Here is a 16,962-nt window from a genome sequence, read left to right on the forward strand (position 1 = left end):
AATAAAATCATACACCTACCAATAAAAAATCTATATTTGAAATCTTCATTAAGTAATTTTAAAATGTGTTTAAAAAAAAAAAAAAAAAAAAAAACCATAAGGAGCCACTTCACGTAAGGCGGAGCACTGCCTTACCATCTCTAGACCACATCAGCGCTAAGGCGCTAGTAAGGCGTCGCCTTAAAAACTATGATCTTAAGTAAATGAAATAACAACTATTAAAAATATTTACTTGAATGATATTTGGCATAAATAAGTGCCGAAACACAAGGCGACATGCAGTGCAACAAAGCGGCTGTCGCCTAGGCCCTAGGCAAACCGCCTGGACGCCTAGTCATCGCCTAGGCGATGCCTTGACAACTATAGTGGTGTTGGGAACTAACAAAAACTTGTATTGCAAAAACCACCAATGTAGAACAACACAAAGAAAAGCAAGGCCAAAGCCTACAAACCAGCAGAGAAAGATCAAAGATAAGAACACGGCCTTGTAGGTATACTAACCCCGAAACATAATATTTGACAAACACCCCCCAGTTTAGCTAAATCATTGTCCATCTCATTGCTCTTTGTGGGCTTCCAATGAAAAGATATTTTTCCTTTGAAACCAAAATTAAGGATTTTCCTAATGTGAATGTACAAGTTCTGTTTCTCTTCTCTTGTGCATGAAATTCCAAGTGAAACTTTTACCGATTCCTAGTTCTAATAAAGGAAAGAAAGAATAAAGAAAGGCTAAAAAAGTTGGCTAGATTGTCAAATACAACTAGACTTAATTGAGTTAGAATACAAAAAATGGACCAGTTAATTATTCCCATTAACATTACAAGTCGACTTAGACAAATAAAGACCTCTAGCTCTTTAAAAAAAAAAAAAAAATTGAAACTAATTAATATTATTAAATTATCCTGCAACAATGTGTAGCATGGGATACAACACTGGATGATCATCTGGGACTTAAGCCCAGGATTCCTCTTGTAATCTTCGATTTCCACCACCAGATAGATTGGACCAACACTTATTCAAGCTTGTAAAGTTGAACATATGGTTCATAACCTCTCTTGATAGGCTTATTCTTAAAGTTCTATGCAAGAAGAGATACTGTCAAGACTGCCTGATTGGGCTTCGATTTAAGAGGTTTTGGGCTTGATTGTGGTTAAAAATTAAAATAGAGTCCATCCATGGTTATACAGTTCCTAAGGGTTTAGCTAAAGGAATTTATTTTGTAAAATGAGGCAATACATAAGCTCAAATATGAGAGTCGTGTGTCAAGTGTGGGATAAGGATAAATAATAAGTTTTAGAGTCCAAATAGAGACACATTTAGTTGTGAATTCCAATGAGCAGACAAATCATATATCTGGACAGCTCAATCACCCATGCCAGATGATTCGTATGACCAGGGGGGCCCTCTTTGAGAACTGGGCGTTCAACCCCTTCGATGATTAGTGTCAGTCTTAGTTTTAGACATTTGCAAGCAAATGTTTAGAATTCGAGTCTAATAGGGAGTTTTGAGTCATGAAGTGATTAGGAATTTAGGTAGAAACTATATCCATTATATGAGTCTTAAGCCTCAATGTATCCCTGTGTAATTTTGATTTTAAGGCAAGTTCAAGCAGTGTGCTGGTAGTGCATGTGTGTAATCTGGTTCCAGGTTCAACTAGTGATTCAATCTCTCCTGAGGCTGCTTTATTTTTCTCTTCAAATTGGGTCAGGCTTCTTTCTCTGTTATTGATTGATGATTGAATTTCAAATAGTATACCCTACCCTGTTTCACAACAGGGTTGGGATTGGGAGGGGGTTTGCTACTCTTGAAGTGACCCAGAATGCAGAATCTGAGGATGAAAGATTGTTTGAGCTGAGAGTTCTATATTGAGTTTGAAAGCTGGTTCCTCGACTACCACCCAGTTTGGGTTTCAGAAATATATTATAAAATTTATCGGGTTTGGGGTTTGGAATCAAGAGGGTTAAGTATAGCGAGCTTAGCCTTAAATTCACGAGTGATTTGGACTTCTGGGTGAGTGGCTGGAAAAATGGAAAAGGAAATCTACCTTCCGTATGTACTGTTGGTGTCAACAGGTGGAAGAAAGTTCAGACTTTGTGACTTTGCATTTACGGACAGAATCAATATTTATTAACAGGTCACAAATGTTTAGATCATTTTTTAGTACTGTTAGGAGTTATAATTACAGAAAGGTCCAACTCTCCAAATAAAATTATTGTCACCCCAAATTTCTGTTTTTTTCTTTTCATTGAGGGTCCAGAACTTCAATATAATTACAGACTTGCCACTGGTCTTACTTTAACTAACAAGTAGCTTCTATTGACCATCAATGCTCATCTCAACTCAGCCTTATCCCAACTAAATGGGGTCCGCCACATGGATCCTATTTCTACAGTAAACTCTACTCAAAGCCATACTTGTAACTACTCCTAAGCTATGCATTTCTTTCCTCACCACTTCTTCTATAGTTATTTTAGGCCTACCCCTAGCTCTTTTAATTCCTTCAATCTGAATCAAATCATCCCTCCATACTGAAGCATTCAAAGATCTTTGTTGTACATGTCTATGCCACCTCAAACGACTCTCACAACTTATCATGTTTCGGAGCTACGCCTAAATTAGCTCGAAATTGTTCATTCCTTATTTTATATTTTCCAGTCTTACCACTCATTCATCTCAAATTCTCATTACAGCTACATTAAGTTTGTTTGTATGTTGTTTCTTACATTCAGCTCCATACATCATTGCTAGTTGTATAATTGTCCCATAAAATTTTCCTTTTAAGTTTTAAAGGAATATGTCAATATTATGATTGAACCTAGATACCTAAAATTTCCACTTTGTATTATCTCCCTACCATCAATTTTCACCACCCCACTTTCAGTCCTTTTGTTACTAAAGTTACATACCATATACTCTGTTTTTGTTAACTTAAAACCAGTCTATTCAAAGGTTGGAAACCATAATTCTAACTTTATTTCTACTTCGTTTCATCCACCAAAACAATATCAGCAAGAAGCATACACCAAGCTATCTAATCTTGAGTTAGCTCATCTATGATTAGTGCAAGAAAATTCAGTTTAGAGACGATAATTGACTTAATCCAGTTGTAACTGGGAATTCACTTTCCCCCCACCCCAATATTCTTACTCTAATTACCACACCATCATACACATCTTCAACTACGCCCACATATTTACTCGAAACACTTTCTTCTCTTAACACTTGCCAAATTAACTCTCTAGGGACTATTATCATAAGCTTTTTTAAGCCAACAAAGGCCATATGGAGATCCTTCTTAAATTTTTTAAATATTTACATTAGTCTCCCAAACAAATAAATAGCTTCCATGGTTAATCTTCCTAGTATAAAACCAAATTAGTTATCCGAAATATTAGTTTCTTGTCTCAAGAAAGTTTTTACTCTGTATCATAATCATAGTTTTTAAGGTGCTGCTAAGGCGACGCCTTACTAGCGCCTTGGCACTGATGCGGTCTAGAAATGGTAAGGCAGTGCTCCGCCTTACGTGAAGTGGCGCCTTATGGGTTTTTTTTTTTTTTTTTTACACATTTTAAAATTACTTGATGAAGATTCCAAATATAGATTTTTTATTGGTAGGTGTATGATTTTATTAACACTTGAGATGTATGGGATCAACTTTACTCTACCAAAAATAACCAAAACAAAAACACGATTTACAAACAGGGTTTGGATTTTGTCAAGGGTTTTAAGAAAGGGCTTTGAGAAGGAATCAAGGAATAAGGAAGAACCACTACCATTTTGCTCCGGTAGGGTGAGTTTGCTCCGGCAGCGGTGAGCTTCATTCTTCATTGACAGGAGTAGAAATATAGTGGATGATCTTAGGACTTAGGCACTCATTTTGGCATCATAGAGGTAAGTATAATAAATACTTGTATTTTTTATGTCTTCTTTTCTTGATTTTTATAATTTTGCTTCATAATTATGTATTTATATTATATGTTAATTTGTTATGATGATTGATGATTGATGATTGATGATTGATGAACTTAGTTTATTCACTTTATTGATTTGTTTTCTTGATGAATATCTTACATTAATATGAATATGAACCTTTAATATTTATTTAACATATGAGTTATAGGATTCAACTAGGATTTGAGCAAAATAGATTGGTTTTATAAAAAAATTACACAGGAATGCTTTAGTCAATAAGGCGACGCTTTATGCCCACCTTATTGCTAAGTCACTCCAAAAAACCCTCAAACGCCTCCGTCTCCTTACCGCCTTAAAAACTATGACCATAATTTCATAGTATGGCTCATAAATTTTATTCCTTTATAGTACTTACAACTTTGAATATCTCCTTTATTTTATAAATCAGAACTCCAGTGCTTTTCCCTCATTCATCTAGCATTCTTCTTATGCTCATAGTCTTATTAAATAACTTAGCCAAGTTATTAGTCTAATTCCTAAGCTCATCCACAACTCTACCTAAATACCATCTGGGCGTACTATTTTACCAATTTTCATCGTCTTTAGAGTTTCATTTAGGTTGTGTTCGGTTGTGGAGAGATGCGTCAGGAGTGTTATGTGACAAACGCATGCCAGTTAAACTCAGGGAAAATTCTACTAGACAGTAATAAAACCAGCAATGACATATAGTGCGGAGTGTTGGGCAGTCAAGAAAAGTAATTTGAATAAATTGGGTGTGGCGGAGATGAGAATATTCAGAATGATGTGCACAAGACCAAGAGAGATAGAGTAAAGAATGACTGCATTAGAAACGATTTAAAGGGTTACACCAATCTAGGACAAGCTCCGCGAGAGCCAGTTGAGGTGGTATGGTCATGTACAACAGAGACCCACGGATGCCCCAGTAAAGAAGAGTGAACATATTCATTTAGAAGGAGCCAGAAGAAGTAGAGGCATGCCTAAAATGACCATTAACGAAGTGGTAAGAAAGGATATGCATATGGTAGGGCTCGATTCTAGTATGATTGTGGATAAAATAATGTGGAGGAAAAGGACTCACGTAGCCGATCCCTTGTAGGGGATGTTCCTGTGATGCTCTTTTGACTTCTCTTACCTCATGTTCATGGTTTTAAGTATCTCCGATACCGATACGATACCCTCCGATACGTATCTTAAATTTAGCCGACCGATACGGTACACACCGATACGATACATGAAATTTTTAAAATCCTTTCGTATCGATATATATCCTATAATACATACCGATATGCATCAATACACCACCAATACACATCGATACGATACGATACGATATGCCTCGATACGACTCTATGAAAAATATAAAATTGAGGTAAAATATACGTTTCGGTATGTATTGGTACGTATCGGTGAGTATCGGTATGTATCGATCGGTACGTATCGGTATATATCGACACGTATCGGTGAGTATCGATATATATCGGTACGTATCAGTGAGTATCGATACGTATCGATGAGTATCGATATGTACCGATACAATGCGATACGGTCATATAATGGTCAAGATGGGTAATTTTTCAAAAAAACACGATTTTTTGAAGGGTTTTTGTTCCAAAGTTCCTGTCATCCATATTTCTTTCTAATTAAAGTGGAAATCAAGGTTGGGAACAAGGATTTTACATTTATAGGACAACTACAAACCTTGAATTCTTAGTACGATACCCTCAATTTAGTGTTTGTGCATAATACATGTTATCAATAGTTTTTTTTAACAAATTCTTTATGCAAAAGTGTTTAAAAAAATGTTTCCTATCCATTTATGTGTGTATCTTTAGCGTATCTTAGTGTATCTCCGATACGATACGATACCCTCCGATACGTATCTTAATTTTGGCCGACCGATACCGATACTTTAATCCTTGCTCATGTTACACCCTACCTCCTTTTACTTCCATTTTAGTTTTTTTTTTTTTAGACCATATTGGATCCATGTAACTGACCCCAATTAGTTGGGATAAGGTTATGATTGTTGTTAGATTGTGTTTGGTATCCAAGAAAAGAAAAATGCTCAAACAACAAATACTGCATACTGTTTTCTTGGGTGGTTACATGAATTTTCTAATCATTTGGCATCTTTGGGACCAAAAGAAGATTCTTCCTTTGAAATTTAAAATTTACCCTGGAAACCATGAACTTTTCTTTAATCTTCATTAAAAATGTCTCGCTTTCACAACAAAAACTGGGTTTTCTCGAGCAGTTCATCGTTCATCTTCATCATCACAATTTGCCTAACTGCAGCGTAACGCATATCCCAAGCTTCATCTTAGCCATTCATTGGCATTGATGGCAGTGAGGACATTTGAGAAGGGCCATTTGGGCTTCCACAACTAGATCTGCCACTATATGCCGACCATCTCCCAAATGCGCACCAGTTCAATTGAGGGGAACCAGACAAAACCCGTGCCTTAAAATTCAACAGAAGAGAACAACCTTAGATCAGAATGAAAGAACGCCACGAAAGTATATTGTAGAGTTTTTAGCACCAAAGGCAATCAGTGTTCTGTTCATAATGATCTTGAAGCATGGAGTGAGAGGAGCTGAGAACCACAAAAGATAAAGGGGGTGGTGGGTTGGTTTTCAAGAGCCAGGTGATGGCAGTTGCTGTGTTGAGAACATTTTTAATTACGCAGTTGGATTTGCAAGGTATGCAAATTCAGGGCCCCAAAAACGAAAGAAGAGAAAAAGCAAGAAAAAGAGATGATTTCTTGGGCAACAACTTTATTATTTCTGAATTTCATAGTCTTTTTGAACAGTTCCAAAGGTTTCCGTGCGATACGTGGTCTCGGACATGGGGACTGTCTTGGATTTATTTAGGAAAAATGGATTCTTTGATGTGGAGGAGCTTATTCGGAGACAATATGGTTGAGAGAGGAGACCTCATTCGGAGATGACTTTGCTTGAGGCTTCTCAGATGCATAGCTCTGGTATAAAACCCAACAGCTAGACTATGGTCTTCTTGATCAAAGCTTCAACAAATCTGGGATATACTTCCTATGTGCAGGAGCTTCACAGTTACATTCTCAATCTGGATTCAACACGAATGTCTTTGTATCCACAACACTGATTTTTCTTTTTCTTTTTTTTCTTTTGGGTAAAGACCACAATGCTGATTAGTTATTATTCAAAATGGGAACTTTTGCACAATGCCCACAAAGTGGTTGTGGATTCCTCAGCCAATTATTGAAATACTTAGACTTCTGGATATGTGCATTATAATTTCACAAATATTAAAAAATATATTTTTCTTTTCTTTACTTTAGGCAAACAAACAGCAAGATTTTTTTTTTCCCCTTTCCATTCTTCTCTTCTCTTCTCTTATCTTTTCTTTTCATAACATCCAAAACACAACCTTACTTCAGACATCCTAATTTTCCATATACATCTAAGATTTGTGGTTTCTTGATTATTATTATTACAACCTTCTCAAACACTATTACTTGTATGTTTTCATTTAGTTAGTTGTAAAAATAGTTTTTCAATCTCTTTAATCTCCTCATCACTTTTAAATACAATATCCTCCTCATTTTGAATGCATCTAATATAGTTGAAATATCTACTCTTCCTTTCCCTCATTTTAGCTAAGTTTATAGATATCTTTTTTCCCTTCCTTTGTGCCTAAATTGTTGTAGAGATCCTCATATTTTGTAGTCCTTGCTTTCCCTATATCTTCTTAAATTCATTGTTAGCAAATTATACTTTTTCAAATCCTCCTCATCCTTAGTCCTTTGCCAAGTTTGAAACTAGATTTCTTACCAGTAATGATTGCTTGAGCTTTATCATCTCACCACCAAGTTTCCCTAGATGTATGTTGCTCTCCTTTAGATTCGCCTAGAACTTCTTTAACTACATTCTTAAGATAAGTAGCCATCTCGTTCCCTGTCATATTAGAGTTCTCATCGAAGTCCCACGTTCCCTATGTTACTAATTTATCAATAAATGTCTAAGTTTTCCCTTTTCAAGTTCCACCATCTAATCTTAGGACAAATAATCTACAATTCCTACAATTCAACATTTTAAAACACATCTATGACCATCTATGTTGTGTGGTTAAGCTCTCCACAGGTATAACCTCACACTCTTTACAAAATAACCTATCAGCCCTTCTAGTTAGAAAGAAGCCTATTTGGCTACTATTGTTTCCACTTTGGAAGGTTATTAAATATTATATTTTCAACCATATGTTTACTATTGATAAATCATAAGACACAACAAATTCTAATACTGAAGTCCCCTTATTCCTATCTCCAAAGTCATATCCTCCAGGAATTGTACAACCTCTAATCTCTATTGTCCAACGTGTCCATTTAGATCTCCCGCTTAATAATGATACAATCCAGGGTTCCAAAAATCCGGTTTAGATCGCTTACGGGCCCACCCAAGCTCTAAATGTGTCAGCATCAAAAGATAGTGACAGTTATGTAAATATATTTAACTTTATAAGGGGGTGAAAATTGTGTAAAGGGGATGATATGGTGACATGTACAATGTCGGCATGGGTCTTCTTCAACCTCACAACAGGGAGAAGAAAAATCAGTGGAATAGCACTGCTTGATTGTAGAGAACCCTCTCCTATGAACCCTAGCTCTGTTGAATGCAACTAAAGGCACCTAAAACAGTAAGTGAAGAGAGGGTGTTTTCCCTCTGAAATCAGATCTGGAGGTATCTTTGAGCCAATCTGAGTTGCAGGCATCGACTCTCACAGCAGGGATGAATTAATGCCTAATGAGGTGAGGCTCCAGGGGTTTGGTCTCCCTGGGGAGGCTTCGTTCAACCCAAATCTTAGGGTGAGAGGGAGATGGAGTAGAGAGAGATCAAAACCAATGAGGGGGGGGGGGGGGGGAACTGCTGTATCATTAGGGCAGGGTATGCAACAGGTTTAAGAAATAGGTCTAAGAGGAAAAGAAAGGAGAAGAAAATAAAAGAAGAGAAGAACTAACAGTTGGGATAAAACAAATGAATTATAACAACTAACTATTTTCAAAGCCCCCCTCCCCCCTTTTTGAAATTGATCCAATCTCCTTCGTGCCAAAGCGTGGTGGCGGATCGGGGTGATAGGGGAGGCCCACATGCACAAGCTGAAGGAGGCATTCGATCCGAAGGCCTACATCAACAAGGCAAGGTCTTTACCAGCTGAGACAGCTGACAATGTCTTGTAAAGTTTGCACTGCTTTGATCTCCACTTGTCCTAAGTGAACACTTGTCAAATGTCAACTTACACAAACTAGCCCCAATGGGTTCCACTTCACTTCTACTGGATCATCTGACCAGTACCTAACTAGTTCATTAGCTAGGAGCATCTTAATTACAGGATTAAAGAAGATATAGCCTCAGGCCCTCAAGCTCAGCTTCTACCATAATCAAAACAATCTGACTAACTTATAAGGACCAAAGCAGAAAATATGAATGTTTCAAACAAACCCACAAGCTGTTTAGAAGCAGCCGTAGCGAGGCTTGAGACTATTGATGAATCATGACTCAGCTTAAAAGTGTTACTACAATCAGGAAATAGGATATTACATACATTGTTACTTTCTTGAACAAATCAAGATAGACATACACATAGATAATGCCATAACCTGTTGTTTCCCATTCCCTCAGTGAACTTACTTGATCATAAGCCCAACACAAATAGGGAACTGATTCATACAGAAAGTATGGGTGGTTTGATAAAACCTATTATGTCAAAACTTCCACATAAACATCTTTTCTTTAGTCCATAGTCTTCAATAATACTCTAGTTATAAAGAGTGATTGCGATTTGGTTAGCATAGCTCAACTTTGTGATAAGAACAAGTCAAACATCATTGGACCATAAAATAATAACTGGCAACTTTAACAACAAGCTTCTGTGACTTTAAACAATGGTTTACAGTGAAGTTAGCTCGTCATCAATTACCAAAGGAACTTCTGACAAGGTCCAACATATCATGGAAGGCATCAATCTAGTCATATTTGTACCTTCATTTTTTTGGTATGTTCTTAACACAATGTTCACATCAATCTGCTAGCCTAGTTTAATAGAATGCTGAAATCATGGGAATGAGAAACTGACTACAACCATATTGTTGACCAGGATGTCAGTTACATGCGCTGGTTCTTAAACAGATTGCATCACACGGTTACTATAAATGAATTAAGATGGGTGAAACCCAATTTTACCTCAGAAGGAACAATTAAAACACTTCGTGTTCAAGTGATGTCGTTACGATAATACGTTAAAGAACAAGCACAACCATTTCATCAGAACTAAACACAAGAGAAAAATTGGGTTCACGGGTTACCTTGGGAAGATAGGAGCATAAACGGGTGTGGGCATCTGAGCCTGTCACAAGAGAAAAATTGAGGAATGCGTATAGCACAGGCGCCTTAAGCTTCCGTCTCACTGCGATTGTGAGGCGAACAGCCCGTACGACCCGGCGAACCTCCCTGGCATAAGCGCCTGTCTCTAACAGAGAAGCTATCTCCTTCAAATCTGAAATTCCTCCCCCCAAAAAAATGACTCAGACACTGAAATTGAAATTTGGAACAATCCCTGCCCACACCCAAAAAAATTGATAGAGAAACTAAGGTTTTATATCATTTCTTACGCTGCAAAGTTGATGGAGCAGTAGATGAAGCAGAATTCGAAGGAGCATGAAGCTCTTTCATCTCCACATCTTTCGTCATCCTGTAGAAACTACAGTTAGATAACAGAATATACAAAGGAGTCGGGAGAGAAAATATGCGAGTTTAGGAATTACAAAGAGAGAGAGAATCACTAAGAATCCACCTCTACGATCAGTAGAATAACTTGAATTAGAGCTCGTATGGATCTGCGCGATCCGCTATTGATAAACTAGGGTTCCAAGTTCCAAACTTCCACTGAAGACTTTAGACCTTAGACTTTTAACTTCAGTATCCTCTTTCTTTCTCTGCAAGATGGAAGTGGTGGAGTAGCAAGATGAAAAAAGGATCGCATTGGTCCTGATAGGTTCCCAAACGGTCGGTTCGGTTTGGTTTGGTTTCGATCAGGCTGAATCAATTTCCTCTAAGAATGAGGATGACCAAAACTTCAGTTTTTTGTCGGTTTTAGTCCAATTTGGATGCGATTTATTTTGGTTTTTCAATATCGAGTTACTATCGGTTTAGATCGATTTGTTATCTGGCTTGAACCATGATGAAATTGATACTCAGGTAAACCTTGGTGACGAAAGATTTAACGAAAACACTTCAAATTTGTGATGAAATCATGGTTTATCATTGTAAAGGAAAGATCAATAGAAGCAATATTACAATTTACAAATCAATTTCTCAATTCATAACCTCATATTCATTGATTTGTAATAATTCCCTTTACAACAACAAATATTCTAATATAGTAAAAAATAGATAATTAATGTATCTATTTATAACCTCATAACAACTTTTTTTTTATTGATTTTATTTGGTTTGATTATTGGTTGGTTCAGTTTGACCCAGTTTCTAATTAGTCTCAACATACCTCAGTCCAAAACCAATTCAATAAGGTAGGTTTGATTTGGTCTAGGGTTTTTGATTGTTTTATTGGTTGGAGCTAGGTTTTGACACCCCTAGTATTGGATTAGACCCAACCATAGACTCGAACAAGAACCATTAGTCCAATAAAATGTAGGAAAAATTGCAAAATTACAAGAAATAAAGTTTTTCTGTAAGAAGCTACCCACTCAGTTAACCACCCACCCACCCAAAAAAACCCCTCAAAATAGTGTTCCTCCCACAACTAAGGACCACTTCTGACAATTTTAACCCCACCACTTCTTCTCTGATCATGGTCCTTTCGACCAGACACCCACTCCTACCCCTTCTTCTTCTTGCCACCCGACCCACCATGTGTTGGATTTTATGTGTCAAAGTTTCAAAATATTTCTCCTGCCAAGTTGGGCCAAGGCCAAGGTAGAGTGCGGGTGTGGGTATGGGTCTGGTCTACATAGGGGTATCAATCGAACAGGCCTTGCCGGTTTCAGTCAGACCTAATCAAGCTTCTCCACTTTAGGACTTTGCATTGTTACCAGCCGTTTAAGTAATTGGTCCTCGTATACTAGGCATGGTCCCATTTGTAACCAATGGTGGGGTACTAATCTTTAATTAGGTAACCAATAATCGGGCTTTAAACGTTGTCCGACACATTTTTCTTTAAAGGGTTATAACTGAACTCAAAATGGGCTGTAATTGGGCTTTAAATTATCTTTAAATATGTTGAGCTTGGAAAACAGGCTCCAAAAGAGCTCTAAGCTGGCTATAAACGGGTTTTGAACATGTTCGGCTGAGTCAGGATTTTAATCGATTGGTCCCACTTAATTGCCTGTCGGGTAGCACCCTTGCACCAAGAATGACCTATTAATAATCAGGTCAAGCCAGTTCAGGGTTTAAAAACAGGCAGTCTTGATTGGGCCTATATACGGGTGTACAAATACATTTATATATCAACAGATACACACCATACAGTAAAAGTATGTTGTCTAGATATATATATATATATATATATATATATACTTATAGGTCTGAGAATTTGACAGAAAATAAGGAATTAACAACAAACTAGAGAGTGCTTTTGTTCTTCTAAGTCTTGTATTTTGGTCTACACAAACCAAAGACTGCTTATGTTTTTCTGAGTCTTAGTGGTTCTTTTGAGTCTAAATACAATCAATATTAGGAGATTTTATGTATACCCAGTATTTTAAATGTCTGAGTAATGAGTATAGCCTTTGGACTTCTCTTTGTAATCGCAGGTGGACCTTATGTGATTAGGGAGTTGCTTCATCTTGGAGGTATAAACGCATGGTCAACATAGTGTACGAACATTGACGTGTTGAAAAACCTTAAGATTGTAAGACTCTTTGTACTAATTAATGTAATGCACACCAAAGATAGATGACAATGGAGTTAGGTTGGCAATGACTATAAGACTTTTTTGTTCATGATTCACTGAGATATCCTTTGTACCTAAAAAAGGATATAACATTCAACATCATTTAGCCCCCAAGAGATGAAAGGGTATAACGGTCAGAATTAATCATTCATAAAAGCATCACCAAGGCCCAAATCATGCTAGAGACTTCATTTGTGGAACAAAGAACCCAATACGCAGGATCTGTGGCCCTTGACTCCCATCCCTATTCTTATCAGAATGTTTATCAATTAATTACATTTGATTACGAAGGCCATTAAAACAATATTATGACTCCATTTTTTCAAACAAAACAGATTAGTGCAACATTAGCAGTGGTACATTATATTTTGTTCTACATAAACCATAGAGTGATTATGTTTTTCTGAGTCTTTGTATTATATTCTTTTAAGTCTCTGCATAATCATCATTCGGAATTTCTGTATAAACCCAATATTCTGAGTCTCTGAGTAATAAGTATAGCCTTTGGACCTCCCTGTGTAATCTCATTTTAAGGGTGCACCTTATGTGATTAGGGAGTTACTGTATCTTAGAGGTATAAACACATGGTCAACTCGGTATGCATGCATTGGAGCATTTAAGAACCTTAGGGACAATATTGTTTGATATGAACCAACTCCATGTCTTCCATCTTTGGTGTTGTGCATTTCTACACCAATCAGCACAAGGATATCTTAACGAATCATTAATAGATAAGTCATATATATTCATTACCATTACATTATTTGCTTACACCATGCCCCTACGTCCAAACAACACTATCCACCCCTACCCCCGCCCCTTTCTTTCTTGTGATCTATGGTTGAAATTTTTTTTTATTTTTTTTCGTTTTATTTGTTAGTTCCCATTTAAGGTTAATCTCATTAAATGAGAACTTATTATTTAAGAGCATTCAAAAATTAAGTTGTAATTAATTTTTGCTTTTAGACATTTTAGATGGCAAGTAGCAAAAGGGATTTGAAGCCAATGATGGAACTAATTGAAACCATTTATTTGAGCTTCTCCCTCCCTCCCCAAACTTTCTCTTTGATTTCTTTCCATTAGATGCTTGTTAGGGCTGTAAAAATTGAAAATTGAGGAATTAGGTTTTGTTATTGGTGAAGCTTGGTCTCAGTTAAATTCAAGAAGTACTTGTGACGTTTTCCCAAATAACAGCGAGCTCGCTTTTTTTCTTTGGAATTGTTTATTAGGGTAATTTTGTATTTTCAAGGATTAAGGTTTCTCTATGTAATGCAAGAGAATGCTATATGTAGGGATTATCTTCTTGTAAAGAGGTGTGTTGTGAGGTATATCTATCTAGCTATCTATCTATCTATCTATATATATATATATATATATACTATAAAAGTTGTACATGCAAATCACATATTCTCATGATCAGAAGATAAAATATATATGTTAAAAATGTGAATAGTGAGCATTGCACATGTGAACTATCACATGTGCAAATGCACGTGTGCCCTTATATTGAGAGAGAGAGAGAGAGAGTATTGATCTTTAAAACAAAAATTGCTACAAGCAAGGAGTAGCTTAATGTGAAAAACATACTACAACAAAGGAGGCTTATAAACTGTGGTTTTTTCACAATAAAAGGTCTAAAAATCCACAGCAATAGGTTATTACTGTGGATTACCTGTGATTTGCAATCTGCAGCTAGAAGTGCCGTCACTAAGTATGTAGCTACGGATTTCACATCGCAGGGACAGAGTATTCTATAGTTGTGGATATTTAACTGCAAATGTTTGCTGTGGATTTCTATCTTCAAATTTTTTCCGCTGCAAATCTATAGCTATGGATATTTAGCTACGAATGTTCTGCTATAAATCTATTGCCTTGAATTTCTAAATGCTTTTTTTTTTCCACAGCAAATCTATAGCTGTGGATTTTAGCTACGTAATTTTGTGCCCCAAATTTTGTAACTGCATTTTTATAGTGGCATATTTTTGTGCAACAAAATCTATAACTACGGATTTTAGCTACGGAATTTTGCGCTCCAAAATTTGTAACTACGGTTTTATAGTGATGAAGTTTTTTTTGCAACAAAATCTATAATTAATCGATTTTTAGTTTCACCACAATTTATAATTGCGATTTTGTAATGCGAATATCGAACAACAATTTGTTACCACGACGACTCCTTGGTTGAAAATTGAGAAGAGAATGAAAAAGATTTTTGGTAGGGATGTAAACGGATCGAATTCAACTCGAATAGGATGCTTCAAATTCATTTATTAATCCACTATTCGAATTCAATCCGTTTATCCGACCGGATACATAATTTGATATGGAATTCAAATCTGATCTTTCTAAGCGATAATCGGATATTATTCGGTTAGATTCTTTTAACCAACAGATACAGAAAATCTGAATTAATTATCCAATTATCCGTTACTAAATTATAAGCCATATACATGTATTTTGTATTTATTTAAAAAAATTTATAGAATCCCATATGAATTGATATCATTTTCAAATCACTAATGAACCAACAAAAAATGCAAGATTCTCTCTCAACTCAGTAATAGTCTATCAACAAAAAATGTAAGATTCTTTCTCTCAACTTCAACAAAAAAAAAAAAAAAAATGTCAGATTCTATCTCTGAGTCTTCCAGAGTATCAGGATCAATACCTGGTTGGTTGTCCCCATGGAAGACATAAGGACACCTTTCCTTATCATCAATGGCGTTAAAGAATGTTGAAGCTATTCTTCAGAATTTACACCCATTCGTCGGAGCTGCTGCTCATACTTTATAATATTTAGTTTCTGAGGGTCGAGCGCTTGCTCAAATCTGGCTTTGAAATGGAACGAATCTTGACAGATAGATGTGTTAGAAATCCCTTCCTTAGGTAAAGAGTAAGCACCCAAGTTTGAACCACAAAAAGTGTGAATGAATATGAGTGTAATGCAGAAAAGAGTTTTAAGACAGACCAAGTGATGATGAGTTTAAGTAAGACCATCCCACCCTAGGAGGATATTCAATAACAAGGAAATTTGATACTACAATGAGATAGAAAAGCAAGAATAAAGAAAACGGCTATCAAAAACAGGAGATGAAATTGTGAGATCAGAAATATTTTAATTAAAATAAGATTTTCTATATAATAAAACCTTTGTTCAATGATTGTGAATTTATCTAGATAATATAACTTTAGATTCATTTATACTTCAATGTCCTAGTAGAATTATTGATTTTATGTTAAACCTCACCATGGGATTGGATGAGTTGATTTAGGTAAAGCAAGTTATTCATATCAATCATAAAATGTACAATTTAAATGAGAAGATTTACCTCTTCAACAATGAGAGACCAAAACAGAGTGGTTTCTATAAAATAGTTGAAGGCCAACTTCTACAGTTTCAGTTTTTAGTCACATAATCACTCATCCTGTAGGATTACAGAATCTCCCATGTGCAAATGTGCAGTCTTTTAGGCTCCGTTTGGTATCGTTCTAAAAAAACGTTTCTGGAGTTTTTTTGTTCTATTGGAACGAAAAAACAGAATCTTCTGTTTGGTTCACTTATGGTCTGTTTCTGTTTTTTTGGAACAAAAAGTGAAAAAAAAAAAAAAAAAAAGTTCCCGATAAAAATCTGAAATTTTGAAACACCATTTTTTAGTTTAAAAACTGCATTTTGACACAGAAACTAAAATTTTCGTTTTTGACATGAAACGGTTTCCAGAAACGGTACCAAACGGGCTCTTAGTTTTTTTAGTAAACCAAATGTGCAGTTTGTTGATCAATTGGAAAGAGGAAATGGGAGGTTTGTGATGATTAATTGAGATGAAGGGGAAGGAGTACAAAAAGCAACTTCTTGGCAAGAAATAAAAAATAAAATAGCAATATTATAGGGAGAAGAAAAGACAATAACACAAGAGCTCATAAATCCAAACAAAGGTATGTATCCTATTGGTAAATTAAATAAACCATCACTAACACCACCACCACCACCCCCCTCCTGGTAAACAAAAGCCTACATAGCATTTCCAATGCTACGCCTTGAACCACTCGGCCATCTCTCCTACATAATAATTATGACCCAGAAACCG

General features: G+C 36.1%; 1 protein-coding gene across 3 annotated transcripts in view; it reads right to left on the bottom strand.

Annotated features, from left to right (window-relative positions):
* The window catches only part of LOC122066200 (probable 26S proteasome non-ATPase regulatory subunit 3), a 22,152-nt gene extending 11,205 nt beyond the window's left edge, over nucleotides 1-10,947 (bottom strand). Inside the window, exons 1-3 of one of the 3 annotated variants that reach the window (XM_042630025.1) lie at nucleotides 10,760-10,947; nucleotides 10,578-10,657; nucleotides 10,272-10,462 (exon numbers count right to left, since the gene is read on the bottom strand). In XM_042630025.1, coding sequence (XP_042485959.1) covers nucleotides 10,272-10,462; nucleotides 10,578-10,656 — 270 coding nt within the window. In that variant the 5' untranslated portion in view covers nucleotide 10,657; nucleotides 10,760-10,947. Of the gene's footprint in view, nucleotides 1-10,271; nucleotides 10,463-10,577; nucleotides 10,667-10,730 lie in introns of all 3 variants that reach the window. The other 2 variants (XM_042630027.1, XM_042630028.1) reach the window with 2 other exon arrangements.
* Between the last annotated feature and the right edge of the window lie 6,015 nt (nucleotides 10,948-16,962).

The sequence above is a fragment of the Macadamia integrifolia genome, unplaced genomic scaffold (assembly GCF_013358625.1).
Source record: "Macadamia integrifolia cultivar HAES 741 unplaced genomic scaffold, SCU_Mint_v3 scaffold2288, whole genome shotgun sequence".
NCBI lineage: Eukaryota > Viridiplantae > Streptophyta > Magnoliopsida > Proteales > Proteaceae > Macadamia > Macadamia integrifolia.